Source organism: Protobothrops mucrosquamatus, unplaced genomic scaffold (assembly GCF_001527695.2).
Source record: "Protobothrops mucrosquamatus isolate PMUCROS unplaced genomic scaffold, P.Mucros_1.0 scaffold1903, whole genome shotgun sequence".
Taxonomy (NCBI): domain Eukaryota; kingdom Metazoa; phylum Chordata; class Lepidosauria; order Squamata; family Viperidae; genus Protobothrops; species Protobothrops mucrosquamatus.
In genome coordinates this window covers 1,572-27,679 of record NW_015388027.1, presented here as the reverse complement: position 1 = coordinate 27,679, position 26,108 = coordinate 1,572, and the positions used below count along the sequence as shown (strand labels likewise).

General features: G+C 36.1%; 1 protein-coding gene across 1 annotated transcript in view; it reads left to right on the top strand.

Moving 5' to 3' along the window:
* The window catches only part of LOC114923099 (slit homolog 3 protein-like), a gene marked incomplete at its 3' end in the record, with an annotated part of 86,869 nt that overhangs the window by 59,622 nt on the left and 1,139 nt on the right, over positions 1-26,108 (top strand). The window contains exons 11-12 of the mRNA XM_029285585.1: positions 10,495-10,645; positions 11,234-11,308. Coding sequence (XP_029141418.1) covers positions 10,495-10,645; positions 11,234-11,308 — 226 coding nt within the window. The remainder of the gene's footprint in view (positions 1-10,494; positions 10,646-11,233; positions 11,309-26,108) is intronic.

Genomic DNA, 26,108 nt, shown 5'->3' with positions numbered 1-26,108 from the left:
GGTAGAGGGGTATTTTAATGTAGATCTGGGAGGATGTGAAGGTTATACAAGGGGAGAAAAGCAAAGACTTATTGTGTGACAAAAAGTGTATCACTGTAATATTTGTATTGTATGATGATTTTATATGGACTCAAAATATTAATTGCATCCAGGTTCCTATAGCTGAAATATTTCTTTATTCAACTTTGTGTTCTTATAAATTTTGGCTTGTTCATATTCTAAAGTCCTGTCAGATATGCGATTTATAATTTTAGTGATGACATAATTTATTAGTTCAAGAAGCTTAAAATATAGACTGAATTTTAGATGTTGAAAATTCATTAATGGGACTAAGTAGAAAAAATACTATCATTGATGTATAATCTTAACATACTTAAATACTAAAATAATACAGTTGTCTTTTTCATCTTAAAAAAGGGGACCATCATGCATTGCATTTAAATTTCCTGACAAAATTGTCACCACACAAAAGCACATTTCTTGTGTGCTGCTTCTCCTCAATAATTCATAAATTGTCCTTTATCAATATATTATAAGTCAGGAAATTAGAGCTGTGGTTGCAATGTTCATGTGGGATTGTTTCTAGTGGTGATTTGTTGGTGAAAAGATCTTTGATCCAGGGAATTATGTTCTGATTTCTGCCATTTCATAGGATTTTTCTCAGCATTATGAGAATGAACTTTATAATATGCAGAAATGAACTTTATAATATGCAGGAATAAAAAATAAAGAATAATTATTTTTTCTGCTATCTTTGTTTATGTGTTCATTATACCAGTTCAGGGTTTTTTACTTCTGTAGTAGTTGGAAATGAAGCAGAAAACTGTAAGGAACGAAAGGCGGTAAAAGTGCTGTAGCACAAACCGAAGTTTGCTGATGGAATATTGTATTTAAATGCAGTCTGTACATAAACATTTTATCATCTATATTATATTGTGCTTTTAGTATCATTAATGCTACTATTTTAATTGTATTCTGTGTTATTACCTATTTACCAAGGATCTAAATACCGAGGAACTAAATAAGGCTAGGGGTGAATGGCTGGGTGATTATTTATTTATTTATTTTGGCTTGCGTTTCCAAGAATTGATTAAAATTTATAATTCTTACCACAGTAGGAAAATATCTCCCTCTGTTGGTGAAAAGCATTGTTTGGTTGCTAAACCTTGCTTTGAAATAAATCTTACTTTATAGAAAGTAACAGGCATATATTCATGTTTTTCTATAAATTTGAATCTAAAATCAGTATTCTGAGAAAAATCTTAATCAGCTGATTTATTGTAAATTCAATTGCTTATGCTACTCTCAGTTCCAGAGACTGAACCGAAATTAAAATTTCAGTATCAAGCGCAATTGGAGCTAAGAGATGACTTTTAATGATACTGACTTCATTCCATTTCTTTAGATAACCATTATTATTATTATTATTATTATTATTATTATTATTATTATTATTATTATTATTATTATTATTCAGTTGGAAGGGACCTTGGAGGTCATCGAGTCCAACCCCCTGCTCAGGCAGGAAACCCTACACCATTTCGGACAAATGGCTGTCCAGTCTCTTCTTAAAAACTTCCAGTGTTGGAGCATTCACCACTTCTGGAGGCAGGTTGTTCCATTGGTTAATTGTGGCTGAGAACAAAATTTTAAAGTCATACTTGGAAGCTATACATTATTTAAACAAAAACTCTTCTGAATTTAATTTTTAAAATAACTAACTTGGATTTATATTCTTGCTCTTCATGATTGGGAATGAGTAAAAGAGTGAATTGGGTAAGGGAAAACGAGAATTCAATTTTCTGATATGTTGCTCTTTTGTTAGATGAGCACATTTAACTTTGCATAACTTAAGATGAAAAATGTTGTTTTCTCCTTAACAGACATAATTGGTTGCAAAAAAAGTAGATGCTGACAGCACACTGTCTTAACTGTTATTAATTGGAATGCCAAGATTTATTTTTGAGGTTAAATTGTCTATATTGCTCTTTCAGAATTCATGCATAACTTCCAAAAGTGTTAGTTGTACACAAACACACAATACATTAAACTTCATATTGAATTCATGTTATCAAAGGCTTGTTTTGTGCAGATTTGGGGAGACAAGTTAGCCAGGTGAGAGAATCTTAAGATTACACATTTTAATGATTTATTCATTTCAAAATGAAACTGGTATGAACTAAAATGATCATATTGCCTGATGCTATGTTTGAAACTGACCTCATTTCACTTTATCTCCAAATTATTAAGTTTAATAGGATGGATTTCAATCTCTATGCTTGAGCAATTATAGGAGCTACAATGTTCCTGTAGAATTTCAGTTGAATGTCTGTACTTTCAAGTTAAACAATTCTACAGTTTTCAGTAGGAGTCATAAAAAGATATGGATGTCTTCTCCATCAGCTGTACAGTAGTGGCCAAAATTGTGGAAACCTTTTGGGAAAAGTGTATTTTTGAGGTTTGATGACTAATAACACCACTTTCTTTTGGAGTAGTACCATAAAATTATATATCAATGGAAAGATAATTTAATCAAGAACGTAATGTAACCAAGTTTGTTCAATTATCTGTATTGTATTCTATGAAAAGTTATAGCCAAATAACCAGAAAAAGGAAGCACAACTTGCTTGTGATATCAGGTTGATATCAGGTAGCTTTTCTCATCTGATTGTAACCAATGAGCAGGAGTGTTTAGAGAGCCAATCAGGTGTCAACTTGTTTTGGCAATGAGCCAATCAGATCACAGTAGGATTCAGTTATTGATGTCATGTATTGAAGCTGAGAGGAGGACATTTGTCAGTGTGTTATGTGATCGCTATCAAGTTGGTTGGGTTTTTTTGTGTTCTTTCATTTAGTGAGCTTGTAAAACGTAATAAAATTAAAGTAATGGTACAAAGAGTTGACTGGTTGCCCAGAAAGCGATGTAAAATAGTATTATTAAGTGAACAAGGCTACAGTTATAAAGAAATTAGAAGAAAAATTGGTGGAAACTTAACCAAAGGTGGCATTTCTACTGTACACTTTTCTCAAAAGATTTCCACAATTTTGGCCACTGCTGTACTTGTCTGATAGCAACCAAGCATTTAGTGCAACATGGCAGTTCTATTTCACCATTGAATTATCTCAACAGGCCTATGTGCTTGGTACCTTTTGATTAATACCATATAGTTTGGTTTCTTAAGCAATCAGCAAAAGGAATCCAGCAAGGTTACTTGTCCAATGATAACCTCACATTCTCATAGAATTTTAACTGTACCTTGATTGGTGCACAGTTCTACAGTGATGCCACAAATGTTACAAAGATTTTTCAGCCGTTCTCAGAAAACTGTTTCTTCTTAGAGTTTTTTTTCGTATCCTTTCTTGTTTCATTTGGCTAATGAATGGCTAATTTGTTCATTTCTGTGATTTTTATGCTTGAGGAAAGGAAGTTTAAAGGAAACAGAGTCACTGAAGCTTTCCTTTCTCCTCCTGTAACAATAAGAATTTGTTTCTCATTTGAAGTTCTAAATCTATGTCCTAAGTATTTCCACATTTGTCTTCTTGTTCCATTTGGCTGTTTTGTTTAGCTGTTCCTATGTCATAGAGTTTATCAAGCATACCATTAATGCAGCAAACAATGGAAGGACAATTAGACATCTGCCAATAATCTGTATGTCAGATGCTACTTCACAATAATTCACAGTGTAGATAGCAGTGATATAATTCTAAGAATGCTTATACTTTTAGTGACACTTTCATGTAATTTACTGTCATCAATAATTTTATAAAAGAGCATGTCTTTAGAATATATTGCATCTCCACTTGAATTCAGAGCATTTGAAGAGTGATGATTACTGTTTTCAAACACCATAGGCTACAGATCCAATGTGTCAAATGCACAGGCTGTTATGAACTTTTTCACAGAATAAAACCTTGTATATTTGTTGCCTAATTGAAGAAGACAGTAAGAAACAAGTCTCTGGTATCAAAAATTCTACTCATAACTTAGCCTTCACAAAGCATTGAAAACTTGACTTTGCAACCTGTGACCTTGATAGTACAGTATGACTGGGCCCATATTTTTTTGGGGTATTGGCTATGCTGAGATTTTATGCTGCTGTGTTATTTTATATTGTTCTTGTTGTTTTTAAACTTGTTTTACTGTTTTTATTCTGTTAGCAGCCCAGACTCATGGATAAAAGAGGAGCAGCCACATACACACACACACACACATTCGTGCTTTTCTCTTTCCCTACAAGCTTTTCAAACTTCCAAAATTACCATGAAAATGTCAGTTAAAGATAGATCCATCTCCTTGGAACACTGCTAATTAATAAATAAACACAATACTTTTGCAAAAAGACATACACTTTTAGCAATTTGTTCCAAACATACATTTACTTTATATTGTAATGGGGTTTTTTTGGGGGGGGGGCATTGTGAAATCAGGATTTCTTAAAACTGAGAAATATGTATTCTGCAAAATTATATTGCTTTCATACTAATTAAATTGCCATTGCTTTTAAGGACTGCTAGAGCTACAGACATCAACCTTTCCACAGGGAGGCTTAATAACTAGTAAGACAATTTAAAACCTGTAATATACACCCACCTTGGGATCCTTTTCAACATGAGGAAAATAGGTCAGAGTTACAGTTCACCCAGCTTTACAATATTTCTCTGTTAGGCCTCTGTTCCTTATGCCAAATGCATGCATTCTTAGTTTCCTGTATGTGCTTATGTAGAAAGCTTCTGCCATCTACAACACTCTAGGTGAAAATAAATAGCATCGCTGTTCAGATTCACATAAATTAATTGGGACTTTCTTTCGATAACAGTTCTTATGGTTTACTGATACTGCTTCTAATAAGAGATTTCTCTAAACCAAACACACTCCTCACTTAAATTGGAGGGTCCTGCTTGGGAGGGAGCAGACAGAGATGTAATTATGCTGCAATAAATGTTACTTTTTACCATAGTGTTTGGATACAGTCATCTGGATTCCAGTACAGTATAATTGTGGAAGTCTCCATGTTAATGATACTGTGTAAATCAAAGCAAACTGTTTGGAGCCGGCACCAGAACAGTTTTTTTTTAATAGCAATGAAATATGAATCAACGGGAGCTTTATTGTGCTTATTGACAATATCGTTGTTAAATCCAGAGAATAGAATATTCAGACTCCTGTCTAAATCTAGACAGCAGGGGTCTCCAAACTTGGCAATTTTAAGCGTTGTGGACTTCTACTCCCAGAATTACTCAGCCAATAATGCCAGCTGGGAAATTCTGGGAGTTGAAGCCCAGAAGTCTTAAAGTTTCCAAGTTTGGAGAACCCTGAACTAAAGCACAGAGCTTTGTTATCTTATAGACAAAATGATGAAGTACTAACAGTTAAATACGTAGTATACATACTTGACTATTTTAACTATTTTCAGAAATATTCATAATATTCCTAATGTATTAGTTTCTATAAAAAAGCTGAAATTTTATTAGTTCCTATAAAAAAGCTGATAGGGAGGAATAAGCATTACCACATGCTGATTATATCCTTATTTTAAATGCCTTGGTTTTATCAGAGGGAAGTTGTTTTCTAAGCATTGCAACTCAAAAGCAAAAAGCTCACTTAAAGGAATAACACTATTATAAATACTCTACATGCACTGTAATCTGGTTAATGATGTTACAGATCATGTTTACAATCTGCCCTTATTCTTCAGCATTAACTGTCAGCTGCAAGACTTTCAATATAATTTGTAACAGTTTTAACCCCAAAAGGGTCCAGAAGTTGTTCTTCTACACTCACTGTACAATACAAATTTATTTTTTGCCTTTGTAGCAATAAATTTGACTTCTTGAACTTCAGCTCCTTTATGCATGGGAGAAATGGACAGCCAGCTCACAATGAAATCTCCAGCTTGTGCTTCTCCATGCTACTTCTTCTCAACGCTCTTCTTTCTTTGGCGGCTGCTTAACACTGACTCTGCCTGTTAATGGGATTTTCCTTTGTGCTTGATCTAACCATGTGGTAGAACAATACAAATTGAACATGGTTCTGTCAAGCACCATGGAAGGCTCCATGCTTTCCTGCAGCATGGCATGCCGGAATACTTCTTCTATTTTCAGAAGCATCACAAGGTGAGAGATGACCTCATTGTGAAAGGAAAAAGGAAAAGTAAGAAGAAGAGACACATGGTAAAGAGAACTGTAACAATACAGTTTCATAGTATTTCATACAATTACCTAGCTTGAAGCAGATCTCACTATAAGCCCACAGATCAGTCAAGCATTCAAATAGCGTTTTTGAAAATAGCCTGCATGTGGCATTATTCCTTTTAAGGGGACAAATTGAGTATCTAAAGATATTAAATTATGTTCCAGCTTCAGTGGTCGTTTCATGAAGGATGTCAGCTTTATTACTTTATATTGTAAGCGGGCACAATAATGTGATATCACAATAATGTGATATTGTACAGGATGCTTCCCATTATTAAATAATTCCAGGGCAGTATTATATGTGTTTAAGCAACCATGTACTTCACTGTGTTGCACAGAATGACATTCAGTTGCAATATAATTCTTTCTAAAATACAGAGAACTATAGTCAGTAAGTAGAATTGTGGAAACTACTGTATTCTTGGCCAAGAATAAAGATGCACTTTTGATGTTGTTCCATACTGTGTATTTGGAGAGTATAAATAGTTGTTACAAATTCACTGTAATATGCATGTAACCACCTAATATCTAATTCATCTCTATAATGCCTACCTTCTGAAGGTGCTGTTTCTGTCATCTAAACTGTGCATCTGCTATGGAGTCAACACAAAAACTTACTAAAATTTTACAATATAGGGTTTACTTGCCATTTACCAGCTATAATGACCATGCCATTGCTATCAACAAAATAAAATTATATGCTAAATATACACACTTGTCTGAAGATATATAACACAGGAGAAGGTTAGAAGATGAACAGGTGATCTGCCTGTACGTAATTAGTAAATGGTTTCTCCAGTGTTCAGGAGATGGTTATAAAAGATTTTTGCAGACATTTCAGCTTACATCCCAGTAAGGATTCCTCGCTTCCATGGTTCAAAAGTGGGAATTCCCTTGCAGTCTGTATTAAATTTTGTCTTGGGGTTGGGGATTGGATGATGTTTAGAGATTTTCTGGGAGACATTGATTTAATTTGTTGCTAGGAATGGTGTAATCTCTGTTTTGATTGGTTCACATCAAGGGCATCAATTAATTGACACCATTCAGGAAACCTGCAACCACCAACCAATTTCCTTGAGTTCAAATCTTACACAGGAAACTGAACAGCAAGGCAACTCCCACTTGTGAACTGTTGACCTGAATTTTTGTAACATATTCAAGGAATCCCTGGATCCCTTGAAATATATATCAAGTCTTCTGGTCTCTATAGTAACTGTTTTCTATTGTTCTGTTGATTTCTGACATACTGTGCAATATACAAAATTCTTCTAACAATATGATAGTACTGTCTATTGCAGATCATCAGTGTCCCAGGGGCTGAAGTAATCCAATTACATCATGATAATTTGTCATTTGGTTGTCCTATACTTACCTCGGGCTGCAAAAAATAAAGTGGGTTTAACTTTGCTGTGACTTTTTGTCAATAATTCAGTTCTTAGCTTATCTCTTATGTTTAACATTTCTGTCTGAAAAGTGAATTGAGAAGCTGGTTTTCTTGAGCATGGTCTCAGCATTTCCCCCATGAAAAACAAAATATCCCCCCCCCCAAAAAATAATAAGTCAATTACAGTAGACTTTGTATATTACAATATTACAATAGAACAATTAAGTCTCATTTTATTGAGTTTCAGAATGTAGCCTTTTCTCAATTGAACTGAATTGTTTTCATAGCAGGCATTTTGAGTAAAATAATAATGAAAGCTAATCCAGAGGTAAATAATAGCAATAGCAATAACACTTAGACTTATATACCACTTCATAGTGTTTTACAGCCCCCTCGCTAAGTGGTTTACAGAGTCAGAATATTTCCCCCAACAATCTGGCTCCTCATTTTACTGACCCAGGAGGGATGGAAGGCTGAGTCAACCTTGAGCCAGTCAGGATCGAACTCCTGGCAGTGAGCAATGAATTAGACTGCAATACTGCATTCTAACCACTGTGCCACTAGGGCTTTTACATAATGGAAGATATGTACCAATGTACCAATATGAACTTTAACACTGATTTTGTACTTCTTACATTTTTTTCATCCAAATCTTTTTTTTAAAAAAGGATCCTTTCCAAGGTGTTTTCATTCTTAAAGTTCTACAAGTAACACTGTTCCATAGCTTTCATGCTATTCCACAGGTTTCTACTGTAGACACATATTCTCCCATCTTTATTTTTTTAATGGAAAAATAATTGTACGTCATCCTTAGTGTTACATTTCTTGACCTGAAACTTATCTATTTAAAGCCAAGGGAAGCATGTCTGATAAAGTGATATAAGTAGAGATGGATGGACACAAATAACCACAGCCAGATGGCTGGCTTTCACATTACTTTCTCTAATGGGAATAACATGATAGAACTGCCACCTGTCCAAGTGATCTTGAGTCTCAGGTTAAATAATAAATTTCCTCCTGTTGGCAACTGATTGCTGATGTTTGTAGGCTGATGGGTAGCTTGGCATACTTGATAATGATAGGAGTGTTGATCACATTCTACAGTCCTCTTGATGATTCACTTTTAAAATTCTGTGTATGTATATATGTATTTGTAGCTATTAAGAAAACATTTCTGATTCCTGTTGTTGCTATTTCATCTGAACCAAGCATGAGAAAGAAAATGCCATATCCTAATCGGCTTAATTTTTTAATTCTTTTTTTTTTCTTTAGAGTAAAAAAAAAACAGGCCTCAAATCACAATATCATACACAGTAAATCCCTCCCCCCCTTCCTGTTCTCTGCTCTCTACCTGTCATCTTTTTTGGGGGGGTGTAATCATATAGTTGTATTTCTCATTGAGCTCTTTTTCATTGTTTATTTTATTGATATATTATCTTCTATTCTGTTCATGCTCTTTTCATTTCTTCCTTTTTATTGTTGTAAGCTGCCTAAAGTAGCTCCATGGGTAGACAAGTAGCAAATAAATTTAACAAATAAATAAATGTCTACTTTATTAATTATATTTCTAAAAAGATGGGTGTACTTCCAGGATTTCAGCACTGGGTTTCCCACTTAAAATAAATAATATTAAACAATAAGACCATACAACAACACTGAGGGAGGAGAACAGGAAACTGTACTTATAGAGTGAGGAAAAACTTTATCCTATATATGAAATACTTAAAGAAAAATAATAGTGTATATCATATTTAATGCTTTTGTTTGAAATACATTCTCTTTGAAACAAGATCTATTGATAACTTTTCAATAAGAAAACTTTAGCTTTATCTGAATATCAAATCCATCTATGAACTTTGTCTTTCCATAACTGGGTTCTCTCAGTTATATACCGTCTGTTTGTTTGCAGCCTTTATATGAAGGGGTTTTTTTGTTTATAGGAATTTTATTTATAGGAAGAGTTCTGCATGGCCATTTTGGTACAGGAATGTATGTACAAAAATTTGTTCAGAATGTATAAAAATGGTTATTCTAATATTAGCTTGAGCAAAATCCTATTGAAAATATTTTCGGAATCCTTTTGTTGATTAGCTTATCTTTTCTCATTTTTTTCAAATTCCTTTTTTAAAAAGTGTTTTGAGATAGATGCTTTTGGCATTCATAGTTAACATTTTGGAAGTGCAACTAAGTTATGAAGTTCTTGAAAAAGTAAGAAAAATTAAGATTTAGTAGAATGATTGAATGTAACAAATGATTTCAGCAAAAAGATGATGGTTCACATAATAAACATTGAAGTAACATTGGATCTATTGTGACAAATCTTTGATTGCATATCCATTAATAATTTGGCAATGGTAAGCTCAAGTATCCCATTTACAGTTCTTATTCATTGAAAAGGTTGGAGAAAGAAACTGAAATAGCATTTCATTAAGCAAACACAATGTACTTGACAGTTGTAGTGCAAAAGCAGACTAAGTTATAGTTCTTACTGATTATACAGCGACCTATTTTAAAGAAAGTAGAATTTCTTGAACTCATTTTAGTTTCAGTTATGTGTTCTTATGTTGTTAAAATATTTATACTCATAAAACAGACTCACTGATTTCTATGCTATGCTAATGTGACTGACATTAGCCCACTTTCATTCTGCTGCATCATTTGCCAGTAGATAGTTCTTAATATCAAGAAAAAAATTAAATTGTCTTTTTGGAAAGAAGACAGATCTCCCTCTAGATTCACATAAAAGTGCACTTTTCTGATTGTTTCAAAGCATAATGCAAAGCATAGGTAATGATTTCAATTCATTCTTGTGAGGTTCCAGAATAAATGGAAGTGTTCTTGTCAATTGTATTTTGGTATATTACTCTTATTAGTATTTTGCAATGCATCTCTTTACCTAGAATTTTTCAATTTTGCAGGTTCAGAGGACTACAGGAGTAGATTCAGTGGGGAGTGTTTTATGGACCTCATCTGTCCTGAGAAATGCCGCTGTGAGGGAACATTTGTGGACTGTTCCAACCAAAAGCTTACTAGGCTCCCCAGCCACCTTCCAGAATATACCACAGATCTGTAAGTGTAATATTTTTGTAAGAAAAAAATATAAAATGCTTCACTATAAAAAGCATTAATTTTTGTGGCTCCAGCCAGATGTTATCAAATACATCAATAGGCAATGTTTACTGACAGAACCTAGCCAATCTTGAAAATATAAATTGATTTTGAATTGATTAATACATGGACAGATAACTATGAGGAAAGTATTATAGAATCTCCAACCTGTAATCTGGATTAGGAAATTGGTAAAACATCCTTGTAGGAGGCAACAGCAAAGAATTTCAATATTGTGCCAAGAACACTACATGGATGTGTCCGTGATGTCTCCTGCTTTGAGAATCAAGGCTTCTGACTTTCATCTCATTTTGTTCTTATAAAAACTCTTTAAAGTAAGCTAAACAGAAAAAAAGGATCGACAGCACCATAGCAACCAGGGAACTTCATGATTGAGGAGATTGGAACCTGTGTTTCTCCAATCTCCTTCAACACATTCACAACTATATAGCTTTTCTTTTCGCAATATTCTGCAATGAATATATATGTAGCTGCTGAGGCATTTGGAGCCAAAGATGTTTCAATATTTTTGTTTTTATTTTTCAAAAGTCGTCTACACGATAATGATATTTCAATTCTGGAAGCTACTGGAATATTCAAGAAGCTCCCTAGTTTACGAAAAATGTAAGTCGTTTTTTTCATTTGTTAATAGAATCTTGCTGGCTCAAATATGAAATATTCAGGCTGCATGCTTATGCATATTTTACTGAAAATAAGTCACAATCCAAAACATTTTATGTTGGGTTTTTTTAACCCAACCACTATGTTTTAGAAAGCATGAGTTATTTTATGGATACATAAAATACATGATTTATTTAATAAATTCTAAGTTAAACAAACCTTGGCTTGGTATGATCCATGAACTGAACTGGGATTTGGCTACCATGCATATGACTACTTAGGTCAGGGGTAGGCCACCTTGGCTCTTTTATGACTCGTGGACTTCAACTCCCAGAATTCCTGAGCCAGCCTACCCCTGACTTAGGTCGTAGTATAACTATGTCTTCACTAGTCTCACCGAAGGATTTTGAAATGTCATAGGAGTCAGCCAAAATGAAGCTATTAAAAATTACTTCTTTAAATATATGCATTTTGCATTTCTGTCATCAAATGCTTTACACTATATAGCCCTACCTAATGTAAAAATCTGGTATGTAAATCTGGAACCTTTAGATTTGGCCTGTGCAAGCTGGGTAGTTTTGGAATAGGGTGAAAGCAGGTAGTAGTGTATAAGATTTCTTATTAACCAACTATTGTTCTTTTACTTACTCTTTCAGTTTTGTCAGGACAGATCCAAGCAATGTGACATATGCCATAATCCCATATTCACAGTATTTCAGAATAGGGAAACATTTAATGGCTGGTGTTAATATCCTTTAACAGTTCGCTTCATGGTAGCTTAGCAGATATGTACCACTGCAATAGATATTATTCCAGAAATTCTGGTGGATATTTTAAAGGATACAATTTAGATTCTGCAAGAAATTGGTTAATGTCTTATGTCTATTAGCTTGCATTCACATCTGAAATGAATTTATAGTGTGCTAATATTGAGTTACCTACACCTGCTGCCCAATGTTAAATTTAGAAGAAACTATATTGCTGGCATGTTTATGAATTGGTGCATCTTCTGCTCTATGTCCACAAACAGCTAAACATCTGGTATTCAGTATTAATTTCAGGCCACACAAGGCCTGAATTTCAAAGCTAGTTTGGATCCCTTATCCAAATTCTAGTCTAGCTGTTGTATTTGATTCAGTTTAGTGAAGTCTACAAAGTAATGAAACATTCTCATGGCTCATGTAAATTGTTAATTTAAGAATACAGTACATGGAATTGCAGATTTACAAAGCCATGTAATTGTTCCATTATTCTGCATATTTTACTAAATTGAATCAAGTAGAATACATATCAGGTTATCTAGACTTTTAATCTTTTAAATAATGGAAATGTATTTGATAATTAAGTTTCATTTCATTAATTTATTTCCAGAAAGATTTCAGTAGCTCAGTACTTCATGGTAGCTTTTCAGCATGACAATTTTTAAGGAGCAGGGATAGTTGAACAAAGTAATCTTATTTTTCAATAACTACAATATGCAACCCTCATGTACTCTTTTGCTTTTTTTTTACTTTTACTTTTATGAATCTGTAAATACTCTGTTCTATTCTTCTTAAAAGATGAGAATGTAAGAGTACATTCAGGTACATAATAAATCAAAGTAAATAGATAAATAGATAGCTTTGTGGGGTTGCCACAAAGAAGAGGGGGTCAACCTATTTTCCAAAACACCTGAAGGCAGGACAAGAAGCAACAGATGGAAACTAACCAAAGAGAGAAGCAACCTAGAACTAGGGAGAAATTTCCTGACAGTTAGAACAATTAATCAGTGGAACAACCTGCCTCCAGAAATTGTGAATGCTCCAACACTGGAAGTTTTTAAGAAGAGACTGGGTTTCCTGCCTGAGCAGGGGGTTGGACTAGAAGACCTCCAAGGTCACTTCCAACTTTACTACTACTACTACTACTACTACTACTACTACTACTACTACTACTACTACTACTACTACTACTATTATTATTGCTATTGTTATTATTATTTATTATATAACTGAAATAGCAAGAATTAAGGGTGTTGTTAGTTGATCATAAAAGTTCTTAATCAGATTTATCATAGATGAATCAAAGCAGAATATGTTTTAAAATAATTGAAATTATTTGTATCCTCCTTAATTTGCATACTATTTAATCCTATTGTAAAAAGTCTATGCTGTACTCAGTACTGTTGTATTAAAACCAGATTTGCTTCTTGTTTATATTATATTTTCTGAACAATAACAAATCAGTTTTATATTTGCAACATTTTCTTTCCATTTTATATGAAATTGAATTGAAAGCCCAAAGGAGGTAGAACACATATTTTGAATAAATAAATCTATGTACTGAATTTATCTTTGCTTTCTTATGTATATGAAAAAGTGTTTAGGATTCTAATCCATACAAATAAAACAGCCAGTAATTGATTGAATTTATTTAGGAATATTTGTTAGCTTCTCTTCAGCCATGGCGCTCAGACAAGCTTATAAATAAAAACTTAGAAATAGCATAGAATTAATCAAAAATGCATGTTAAGCATTGAAGTCTAGTTGTTTTAAGCCCACAATGAATGAAAAGGCATATGCAAAGAAAGACTTTTTCACTTGACTTGAGGAAGAAATAATTATAACACCAAGTGAATATATTATTTATTTGAAGGCATAGTGGAGAGTTAATGGAGTGTTGGCTTCCTCTTGTGAGATGCCCAAGCTTTTTTGTTAGTTCTTTTGCAATGTTGTATGTAGGGGTCCCTGATAGAGGTATGATTGGACACAGGACAATTGACAGGCAAGAAAGTGATAGGTGAGAAGTTTAAAGAACAATGATAGTTTACAAAGCAGTATATAATTATAGTGAAAGGAAGGATAGTTTGCAAGGCTAGGGAACTCTGGAAAATATTTTCCATAATTTCCTGGCCTTGCAAACTACCATGCTACGATCGTATGATCGTATTCGGTCTACAAAGGAAAGGAAAAGAATAAAATAGGGACAACCAAAACCAAATATTAAATAATAAAGAAGATACAAGAAAAGTATTATAACGAATATGGTTTTCCCTTTACTACATATATACATTCATACATTCATATTCATATTATTCTTAACAAAACTGAGAGTCCTAACCCCCCCCCCCCTTCTGCCTGATTGTATTGTATATATTTTTATAATTGAATGTATACTGTCATGGAATCCTTGGGAAGAGTTTAGAATTTTCTAAAAATAAATAATATAGAAATAAATGAAAAAAGTTCCTTGTAGGTTAGTGCAGCATAAAGCCATCATATAGCTTTCATTCTAAAATAGTGTAACAGTGTAATACTATAATACTGACAGAAATATTATTTTCTACATATCAACAAGACAATGTTCATGATACCAAAACAGTATAACAGGAGTTTAAAAAAAAGAACAAAGTAGATTCGTGACTCAAATTCAGTAGCTAAAGTTGAAGCCACCAAAGTTATCTTGTAAGCAGAAATACTTCGATGGACATCTATATCCTATCTATTCTCTCAAAAATTTTAAACATTGATGTAATGTTAATTTACATCAGTGTTTAACATTGATATAATTGTTTACATGTCTACATTTTACAGGCAAATGGAAAGCCGGCACTTTGCAAAGCAAGAACAAAAAAACCCTAAAAATTGTATGTTATTTACAAACTTCACCTGTGTGTCACACAAGCACACATTCGCAAAATAAAAATGATAAGCTGGTGCTAGGTTGGAAACAACCCACCACTAAAGATAACCCACCAAAGGCAATGATAATTTTGGATATAGAGAGCATCCTTGGAAGATTGGTGAAGTAGAAGAAGACAATTTGTCTATTTTGTCTATTTAGGTATATTAAAAGTGGCAGTGCTTCATTCTCTCCTCAAGAGCCTGGATTTAACTATCTTAGATAAATACTGCCTAATCACCAATCTTATTTTTGGAGGAAGTTTAAAGAGAGAATGGTATGCTTTCAGTGCCCTAACGGAAACAGATATGGATATTTTTTGTTCAGACAGAAATTGCATTAGTCACACTATTGGATGACGAACAATTGGACTTGAATGAGGGGACTGCCCATCTCTCAGCAGCATTCAAACTATTAATTATGATATCTTCTTGGGATGCTGGCAAAGGTTTCTTCTCCTTCCCAATTATGCAGTTCCAATCAGTGGTAATAGGGATGACCTAATGATGATGGCAGTGTGGAGTGCTGCAGATTCCTTTTTTCCTCTCTGCTGTATAAGATTTGCATGAAGCCATTAGGTGAGTTCATCCACTAGTTTCAGATAAGGTGTCCTTATTACACGAATGATACTCAAATCAATATTGCTACCCTAGGCCAGAAAAGTATTGTGAGGGATGCTCTGACTCAATATTTGCTGATTGAAGTTGAATCCCAATGAGACTGAGTTTATGTTATGTTTCTCCAGCAATTATCTGTTCTAGTGATAACTCAAATGGGATAGCACTCCCCAAAGCAGCAGGCCTATGATTTGGAGATTCTCCTAGACTTGTAGCTGCTATATAGCAATAGCACTTAGACTTATATACCACTTCACACTGCTTTTCAGCCCTCCTTAAGCTATTTATAGACTCAGCATACTGCCTCCAACAATTTGTGTCCTCATTTTACTGACTTCAGAAGGATGGAAAGCTGAGTCAACCTTGAGCCAGTAAGAACTCCCTATATGAAGGCCCTGGCTAGAAAAGGGTTTTCCCAGCTTTGGTTGATGAATCAATTGTGGCCCTTCCTGGAGAGAAAGCCCTTGGCCATAATTATTCATGCTTTTGTACCTTCCATGCCTTCTACTTATCTTTTCCTGAGGACGCAATAGCTCAGTGGTTAAAGACTCTGAGCTTGTCAACTGGAAAGCTGACAGTGAGAGTGTGAGCTCCCGTTACTTGCACCAGCTCCTGCAAATCTAGCATTTTGAAAGTATGCAAATGGAAGTAGATAAATAGATAAACATTTTCTCATTGGATATCTATTTAAATTTGTTTTAATCCTATTACTGATATGCCAGTGGTGGTGAACCTATGACACAGGTGCCAGAGGCGGCACTCAGAGCCCTCTCTGTGGGCACACATGCCGTTGCCTCAGCCTTGCCTCCCCCCATGACCCCCTCCTCTCCAGCAGCCCCCCTGAAGGAGAGTCACCCCTGAGCGTGGCTCACGCAGAGCAGCGCAGCCAAGGACATGGCAGCCAGGCAGCATAGACAAGACTCTGCCCTCACACCCCATCGTGCACAGTTGATACTGCAGGGCATGGGCAGAGGGTGTGACCGCCACAGCGCTGCTGGGCTGCCTGGGCAATCTGCGGCGGGCCCTGGAGGCGGTGAGTGGCCCTGCGGGCAGGCTGGGCAGGGGATGGGGGGCGGAGTGGGGGCAGGGCAGGGGGTGAAGTGGGGCGGAGCCAGTATTTGGGCACTCGGTCTCTAAAAGGTTTGCCATCACTGTGATATGCTGTATTTTTTGTGTGTGATTGAATATATCAGTTTACTGAGTTATTTTAATGTTCTGATTTTAAAGACTTTCAGAAACCCTTTGGAAATAAAACCATATAAAACTATAGTAAATAACTAAATATTCTGTGGGCAAAGAATGGGGAACTGGACCTGTTCTAGAGATCAGTTCCATTCCTTACTTGCCTTGGTGGACTAAATAATAGTAGGAGTCAGTGCTTAAGAAAGGGAAGGGCTGACATCATCTATAGAAGCACAGATGCTGAATAAGACAGGGAGTTATCAATCTACAATACATTTCACCTTATTGCACAGACAGCTCCTGGATGGCTCATCCCTTGTGTGCCTTTTTCTGCAGGAGAAGGCTAGTGCCTTTTAGTGCCTTTCAACCAAGTGTTGGCAACTCTTCTTATACCATATGGATGAAGGCTGCTTATTCAGGATGAAGCCAGCACTTCCACCTTTGTCATACTCTGAGTGGCATTAGAAGGCAAAATGAAGGCAGGTAGTTGATGAAGAACTTCTACAAGGTTGATTGCCCTAGGTCTTACCACATGTTTTCCCCCTCTATAGGAGATAAAGCTTTTCTTGTAGGCATTCACAATTCACCCCCATACCTCTTGTTACAGTTGGCAGAGAGAAAGCATAAAGCTTCAGCTTTCCAGAGAGGGAACTACTGTATTAGATGTGCTATCACAGACTTCTTTGTTCTATGGAGTTTTGAATGCTAATGTTGTTCCTCAGATAAAATTAGTCTTTCATTTTTTACTATGACAACATATGAACTTACCAGTATTTATAAAATTAAATACAAAGGAGAACATCACCCTAATAAGACACCTTAAAATATGTTTGATATGCTACTATTAAGTATATATTGGCAGGCAGCATTCATTTAGAGCCTTTGTCTGTTCGGGTCAATAAGTCATGTTTAAGCAGCACCAAAGGATTCATTGACACAGTTGATTTCAGGGTCAATTGTGTCTCCTTTTAAGAAGTCCCTTAGGATAAATTTACATGATAACTCATCATGCATACTGAAAAGCCCTTAGATACTTGCCTATAATGAATTTGAATTACACATATTTAGGACTACTAAATTCCCAAGGTACTGCTTGCATATGAAAAATATTTCGTGAACATAGGGGCAAAAATCTTCCAGGTGAAAAAATATTGACAAATTTGCAATTAGGACCAATTAAAAGTTTGCACATTATTACATTACCCACACTGAAACTGATATCTATATAAATAAAAATGTAAATGTTCCTTTGTTCAAAATCTTAAATCTCCGAAAGTTCTTCACCGATTGCTTTGAAATTTTGACACAACGTTGCATTCGAATACGCGCGTGTTTTTATATACCTACTATTATATAGATGTCACACCTGTGACAGGTAAAAACATGCTTTTTTGAAAAACAGCACCATCTGTTGGACGTAAAAGCAACACACTTCTTTTCCATTTAACCAGACTGAGCCACAGCAACGCGTGGCCGGGTACAGCTAGTATTGATATAAAACTATTCATGACTGTTTGGAGGAAAGTTTTCTCCTTAAGCTAACTACACTGAAGCCATTCAACTGAAGGCTCCCAGTATAAGCATAACAGCCTACTGCAGCCACCAAATACATTGGTCTATTTCTGTGTTCAGTACTGCTAGATTTAGTCTGCTATTAGTTTTTTACATTCTAGTTTATCTAAATCTAGTATCAGTTCAGTATGGCGCCAATTACATTTATATGATTGATTTATAAATTTTTACATGAGTATTGCAGTCTGAGAATGTAAAAAGAAAAACTTGAGGTTGACTTGGCTATAGAGAGTTCCTTCTAATGCAGGGGTGTCAAACTGCCGGCCCATGGGCCGGTTTCATCATACCGAAGCCACGCACATCCCATTGCCGGCAATGCAAAAAGAGTCTTGATACATCACGACATGTCATGTGACTTGGTGAGTTTGACACCCATGCTCTAATAGAATACTTCTATATGTTGGAGGCAGGTGTCTTGCAGGATCAGGAGAACTGGGTAGGAAAATTGACCCTAATAGATAAGTGTTCTTATGTTTGCATAAGTTCTTGGTAAAACACTGCAAGTGCCCCTTTTCAGGATCAGATGAGTACACAGAGTGGCATTTAAAGGAGAGTGCATTGGCAGACAAGAGATTGAAGGTTTCCAAGGAAAACTTTACAAAAATGCATTATTCTACTGATGAGTGACTGCTTTCAATCCAGCTGGTTATAATGTGGAGCGGGATTGGGAATTGTTTGTTTGTTTTCTTGTTTGTTTTTAAAGACAAATAAATTTTGCAGCTTATTTAGAAAATGGCCTTGTAGTCTAGAAGGGCAAAAAATGCATGAATGTTGACGTAATTTTGAAGTTCAACAGTAAATGGATTTCCCATTTAATCTGAAAGGAAGACTTTTTTTCCCTCTCACTAATAGAAGCTGACTAGGAGTTTTGCTTGTTTGTGTGTCTATGTTATGGGTGTTATGTTTACCTTATATGCAGCTCTATCATTCATCTCTATTGTATTTGTTTCCTGTGTCACATTGCTACTCTATGATTCATCTCTACTGTTCCTGTGATGCATTTCCTGTTCCTGTTGTATTCCCTCTCTCTAAGAAGGCTTTTATAATAATAATAATAATAATAATAATAATAATAATAATAATAATAACAACAACAACAACAACAACAACAACAACAATAATAATAATAATAATAATAATAATAAATTTGGAAGGGACCTTGGAAGTCATCTAGTCCAACCCCCTGCTCAGGCGCTTACATGACAAACTGGCAGCAGTGCAGGTAGCCACACTGAGAAGGCTTATAGGCAGCGAATGCCTCCATGTTTACAAGCATAATTTAACCCTTATAGAGGAGCAAAAGAGACTAAAGCCATCCTAGATGCCTTTGATGTCTTTTTCAGACCCTCTAAAAATGTCATATATGAGATATATATATTTGGTAGCTGTAAGCAAGAAGAAGGTGAAGCAATAGACAGTTTTGTCACACAGCTAAGAGAAAAAGGTGCAAGCTGTGATTATGGCTCTCTAAGAGATGAACCTATTCATGATAAAATAGTTCTGGGTATCACAAGTGAAAGCACACACCACCCCCTTTTGAGGGAACATAACTTAAGTTTACAAGCAGCAATTGAGATACATAGTATCACAGAACTTACTGACAGGATAACTTATTGGAGCAGGATAAATAGATCGGCAGTGTCAATGCAGCCTCCAAACAACAGCTAAGCATAAAGAACCATCAGCACAAGCGTCAGCACAAAATTCATCTACACAACTCACCTGGGAGCAACCCAGTATCATGCAAGTACTGTGGCAGTGTGCATGTACGAGAGAAAGAGCAGTGTCCTGCATATGGGAAAACCTGCAGAGCATGTGGGAAACCAATTCATTTTGCATGAGTGTGTCTCTTTAGTAAAATGGAAGCGAGAAAGCTGCACACAATTGAGCAAATGTCAGATCCTAAAGATGAACACTTGTTTACCACCAATGTGATNGCTAGCATACTAGCATAAGCCAGATGTTTCCTTTCCTTTTCTTATTTTATCCCTGTTGGTTTTGGTTTATAATTTATTATTTCTTCTATGTTCTTTTCATAATATTGCTTATACCAAAAGGGAAATGATGTATATATGTAAGTATGTAAGTATAAGTATAATAAGAATTGTTTTGACTCTCAGGATTGGGGGGGGGGGGGTTTCTGCCTGATTGTATTGTATATATTTCTATAATTGAATGTATACTGTCATGGAATCCTTGGGAAGAGTTTAGAATTTTCTAAAAATAAATAATATAGAAATAAATGAAAAAAGTTCCTTGTAGGTTAGTGCAGCATAAAGCCATCATATAGCTTTCATTCTAAAACAGTGTAACAGTGTAATACTATAATACTGACAGAAATATTATTTTCTACATATCAACAAGACAATGTTCATGATACCAAAACAGTATAACAGGAGTTTAAAAAAAGAACAAAGTAGATTCGTGACTCAAATTCAGTAGCTAAAGTTGAAACCACCAAAGTTATCTTGTAAGCAGAAATACTTCGATGGACATCTATATCCTATCTATTCTCTCAAAAATTTTAAACATTGATGTAATGTTAATTTACATCAGTGTTTAACATTGATATAATTGTTTACATGTCTACATTTTACAGGTAAATGGAAAGTCGGCACTCTGCAAAGCAAGAACAAAAAAACCCTAAAAATTGTATGTTATTTACAAAACTTCACCTGTGTGTCACACAAGCACACATTAGCAAAATAAAAATGATAAGCTGGTGCTAGGTTGGAAACAACCGACCACTAAAGATAACCCACCAAAGGCAATGATAATTTTGGATATAGAGAGCATCCTTGGAAGATTGGTGAAGTAGCAGAAGACAATTTGTCTATTTTGTCTATTTAGGTATATTAAAAGTGGCAGTGCTTCATTCTCTCCTCAAGAGCCTGGATTTAACTATCTTAGATAAATACTGCCTAATCACCAATCTTACTTTTGGAGGAAGTTTAAAGAGAGAATGGTATGCTTTCAGTGCCCTAACGGAAACAGATATGGATATTTTTTGTTCAGACAGAAATTGCATTAGTCACACTATTGGATGACGAACAATTGGACTTGAATGAGGGGACTGCCCATCTCTCAGCAGCATTCAAACTATTAATTATGATATCTTCTTGGGATGCTGGCAAAGGTTTCTTCTCCTTCCCAATTATGCGGTTCCAATCAGTGGTAATAGGGATGACCTAATGATCATGGCAGTGTGGAGTGCTGCAGATTCCTTTTTTCCTCTCTGCTGTATAAGATTTGCATGAAGCCATTAGGTGAGTTCATCCACTAGTTTCAGATAAGGTGTCCTAATTACACTAATGATACTCAGATCAATATTGCTACCCTAGGCCAGAAATGTATTGTGAGGGATGCTCTGACTCAATATTTGCTGATTTGGATGCAATGTAACAGGTTGAAGTTGAATCCCAATGAGACTGAGTTTACGTTATGTTTCGCCAGCAATTATCTGTTCTGGTGATAACTCAAATGGGATAGCACTCCCCAAAGCAGCAGGCCTATGATTTGGAGATTCTCCTAGACTTGTAGCTGCTATATAGCAATAGCACTTAGACTTATACACTGCTTTTCAGTCCTCCTTAAGCTATTTATAGACTCAGCATACTGCCTCCAACAATTTGTGTCCTCATTTTACTGACTTCAGAAGGATGGAAAGCTGAGTCAACCTTGAGCCAGTAAGAATCAAACTCCCTGTATGAAGGCCCTGGCTAGAAAAGGGTTTTTCCAGCTTTGGTTGATGAATCAATTGTGGCCCTTCCTGGAGAGAAAGCCCTTGGCTATAATTATTGATGCTTTTGTACCTTCCATACCTTCTACTTATCTTTTCCTGAGGACGCAATAGCTCAGTGGTTAAAGACTCTGAGCTTGTCAACTGGAAAGCTGACAGTGAGAGTGTGAGCTCCCGTTACTTGCACCAGCTCCTGCAAATCTAGCATTTTGAAAGTATGCAAATGGAAGTAGATAAAGAGATAAACATTTTCTCATTGGATATCTATTTAAATTTGTTTTAATCCTATTACTGATATGCCAGTGGTGGTGAACCTATGGCATGGGTGCCAGAGGCGGCACTCAGAGCCCTCTCTGTGGGCACACATGTCGTTGCCCCAGCCTTGCCTCCCCCCATGACCCCCTCATCTCCAGCAGCCCCCCTGAAGGAGAGTCGCCCCTGAGCGTGGCTCACGCAGAGCAGCGCAGCCAAGGACATGGCAGCCAGGCAGCATAGACAAGATTCTGCCCTCACACCCCATCATGCACAGTTGATGCTGCAGGGCATGGGCAGAGGGTGTGACCGCCACAGCGCTGCTGGGATGCCTGGGCAATCTGCAGCAGGCCCTGGAGGCAGTGAGTGGCCCTGCGGGCAGGCGGGGCAGGGGATGGGGGGCAGAGTGGGGGCAGGGCAGGGGGGTGGAGCAGGGGCGGGGCCAGTTTTTGGGCACTCGGTCTCTAAAAGGTTTGCCATCACTGTGATATGCTGTATTTTTTGTGTGTGATTGAATATATCAGTTTACTGAGTTATTTTAATGTTCTGATTTTAAAGACTTTCAGAAACCCTTTGGAAATAAAACCATATAAAACTATAGTAAATAACTAAATATTCTGTGGGCAAAGAATGGGGAACTGGACCTGATCTAGAGATCAGTTCCATTCCTTACTTGCCTTGGTGGACTAAATAATAGTAGGAGTCAGTGCTTAAGAAAGGGAAGGGCTGACATCATCTATAGAAGCACAGATGCTGAATAAGACAGGGAGTTATCAATCTACAATACATTTCACCTTATTGCACAGACAGCTCCTGGATGGCTCATCCCTTGTGTGCCTTTTTCTGCAGGAGAAGGCTAGTGCCTTTTAGTGCCTTTCAACCAAGTGTTGGCAACTCTTCTTATACCATATGGATGAAGGCTGCTTATTCAGGATGAAGCCAGCACTTCCACCTTTGTCATACTCTGAGTGGCATTAGAAGGCAAAATGAAGGCACGTAGTTGGTGAAGAACTTCTACAAGGTTGATTGCCCTAGGTCTTACCACATGTTTTCCCCCTCTACAGGAGATAAAGCTTTTCTTGTAGGCATTCACAATTCATCCCCATACCTCTTGTTACAGTTGGCAGAGAGAAAGCATAAAGCTTCAGCTTTCCAGAGAGGGAACTACTGTATTAGGTGTGCTATCACAGACTTCTTTGTTCTACGGAGTTTTGAATGCTAATGTTGTTCCTCAGATAAAATTAGTCTTTCATTTTTTACTGTGACAACATATGAACTTACCAGTATTTCTAAAATTAAATACAAAGGAGAATATCACCCTAATAAGACACCTTAAAATATGTTTGATATGCTACTATTAAGTATATATTGGCAGGCAGCATTCATTTAGAGCCTTTGTCTGTTCGGGTCAATAAGTCATGTTTAAGCAGCACCAAAGGATTCATTGACACAGTTGATTTCAGGGTCAATTGTGTCTCCTTTTAAGAAGTCCCTTAGGATAAATTTACATGATAACTCATCATGCATACTAAAAAGCCCTTAGATACTTGCCTATAATGAATTTGAATTACACATATTTAGGACTACTAAATTCCCAAGGTACTGCTTGCATATGAAAAATATTTCATGAACATAGGAGACAAAAATCTTTCAGGTGAAAAAATATTGACAAATTTTCAATTAGGACCAATTAAAAGTTTGCACATTATTACATTACCCACACTGAAACTGATATCTATATAAATAAAAATGTAAATGTTCCTTTGTTCAAAATCTTAAATCTCCAAAAGTTCTTCACCGATTGCTTTGAAATTTTGACACAACGTTGCATTCGAATATGCGCGTGTTTTTATATACCTACTATTATATAGATGTCACACCTGTGACAGGTAAAAACATGCTTTTTTTGAAAAACAGCACCATCTGTTGGACGTAAAAGCAACACACTTCTTTTCCATTTAACCAGACTGAGCCACAGCAACACGTGGCCGGGTACAGCTAGTATTGATATAAAACTATTCATGACTGTTTGGAGGAAAGTTTTCTCCTTAAGCTAACTACACTGAAGCCATTCAACTGAAGGCTCCCAGTATAAGCATAACAGCCTACTGCAGCCACCAAATACATTGGTCTATTTCTGTGTTCAGTACTGCTAGATTTAGTCTGCTATTAGTTTTTTACATTCTAGTTTATCTAAATCTAGTATCAGTTCAGTATGGCGCTAATTACATTTATATGATTGATTTATAAATTTTTACATGAGTATTGCAGTCTGAGAATGTAAAAAGAAAAACTTGAGGTTGACTTGGCTATAGAGAGTTCTTTCTAATGCAGGGGTGTCAAACTGCCGGCCCGTGGGCCGGTTTCATCATACCGAAGCCACGCACATCCCATTGCCGGCAATGCAAAAAGAGTCTTGATACATCACGACACGTCATGTGACTTGGTGAGTTTGACACCCATGCTCTAATAGAATACTTCTATATGTTGGAGGCAGGTGTCTTGCAGGATCAGGAGAACTGGGTAGGAAAATTAACCCTAATAGATAAGTGTTCTTCTGTTTGCATAAGTTCTTGGTAAAACACTGCAAGTGCCCCTTTTCAGGATCAGATGAGTACACAGAGTGGCATTTAAAGGAGAGTGCATTGGCAGACAAGAGATTGAAGGTTTCCAAGGAAAACTTTACAAAAATGCATTATTCTACTGATGAGTGACTGCTTTCAATCCAGCTGGTTATAATGTGGAGCGGGATTGGGAATTGTTTGTTTGTTTTCTTGTTTGTTTTTAAAGACAAATAAATTTTGCAGCTTATTTAGAAAATGGCCTTGTAGTCTAGAAGGGCAAAAAATACATGAATGTTGACGTAATTTTGAAGTTCAACAGTAAATGGATTTCCCATTTAATCTGAAAGGAAGACTTTTTCCCCCTCTCACTAATAGAAGCTGACTAGGAGTTTTGCTCGTTTGGGTGTCTATGTTATGGGTGTTATGTTTACCTTATATGCAGCTCTATCATTCATCTCTATTGTATTTGTTTCCTGTGTCACATTGCTACTCTATGATTCATCTCTACTGTTCCTGTGATGCATTTCCTGTTCCTGTTGTATTCCCTCTCTCTAAGAAGGCTTTAATAATAATAATAATAATAATAATAATAATAATAATAATAATAATAATAATAATAATAATAATAATAATAATAATAATAATAATAAAGTTGAAAGGGACCTTGGAGGTCATCTAGTCCAACCCCCTGCTCAGGCAGGAAACCCTATACCATTTCAGACAAATGGCTGTCCAGACTCTTCTTAAAAACTTCCAGTGTTGGAGCATTCACCACTTCTGGAGGCAGGTTGTTCCACGGGTTAATTGTTCTAACTGTCAGGAAGTTTCTCCTTAGTTCTAGGTTGCTTCTCTCCTTGATTAGTTTCCATCCATTGCTTCTTGTCCTGCCTTCAGGCGCCTTGGAAAATAGCTTGACTCCCTCTTCTTTGTGGCAGCCCCTGAGATATTGGAACACTGCTATCATGTCCCCCCTTGTCCTTCTCTTCATTAAACTAGACATACCCAATTCCAGCAGCCCTTCCTTATATGCTTTGGCCTCCAGTCCCCTGATCATCTTTGTTGCTCTTCTCTGTACTCTTTCTAGAGTCTCAACATCTTTTTTACATCGTGGTGACCAAAACTGGATGCAGTATTCCAAGTGTGGCCTTACTAAGGCATTGTAAAGTGGTATTAATACTTCACGTGATCTTGATTCTATCCCTCTGTTAATGCAGCCC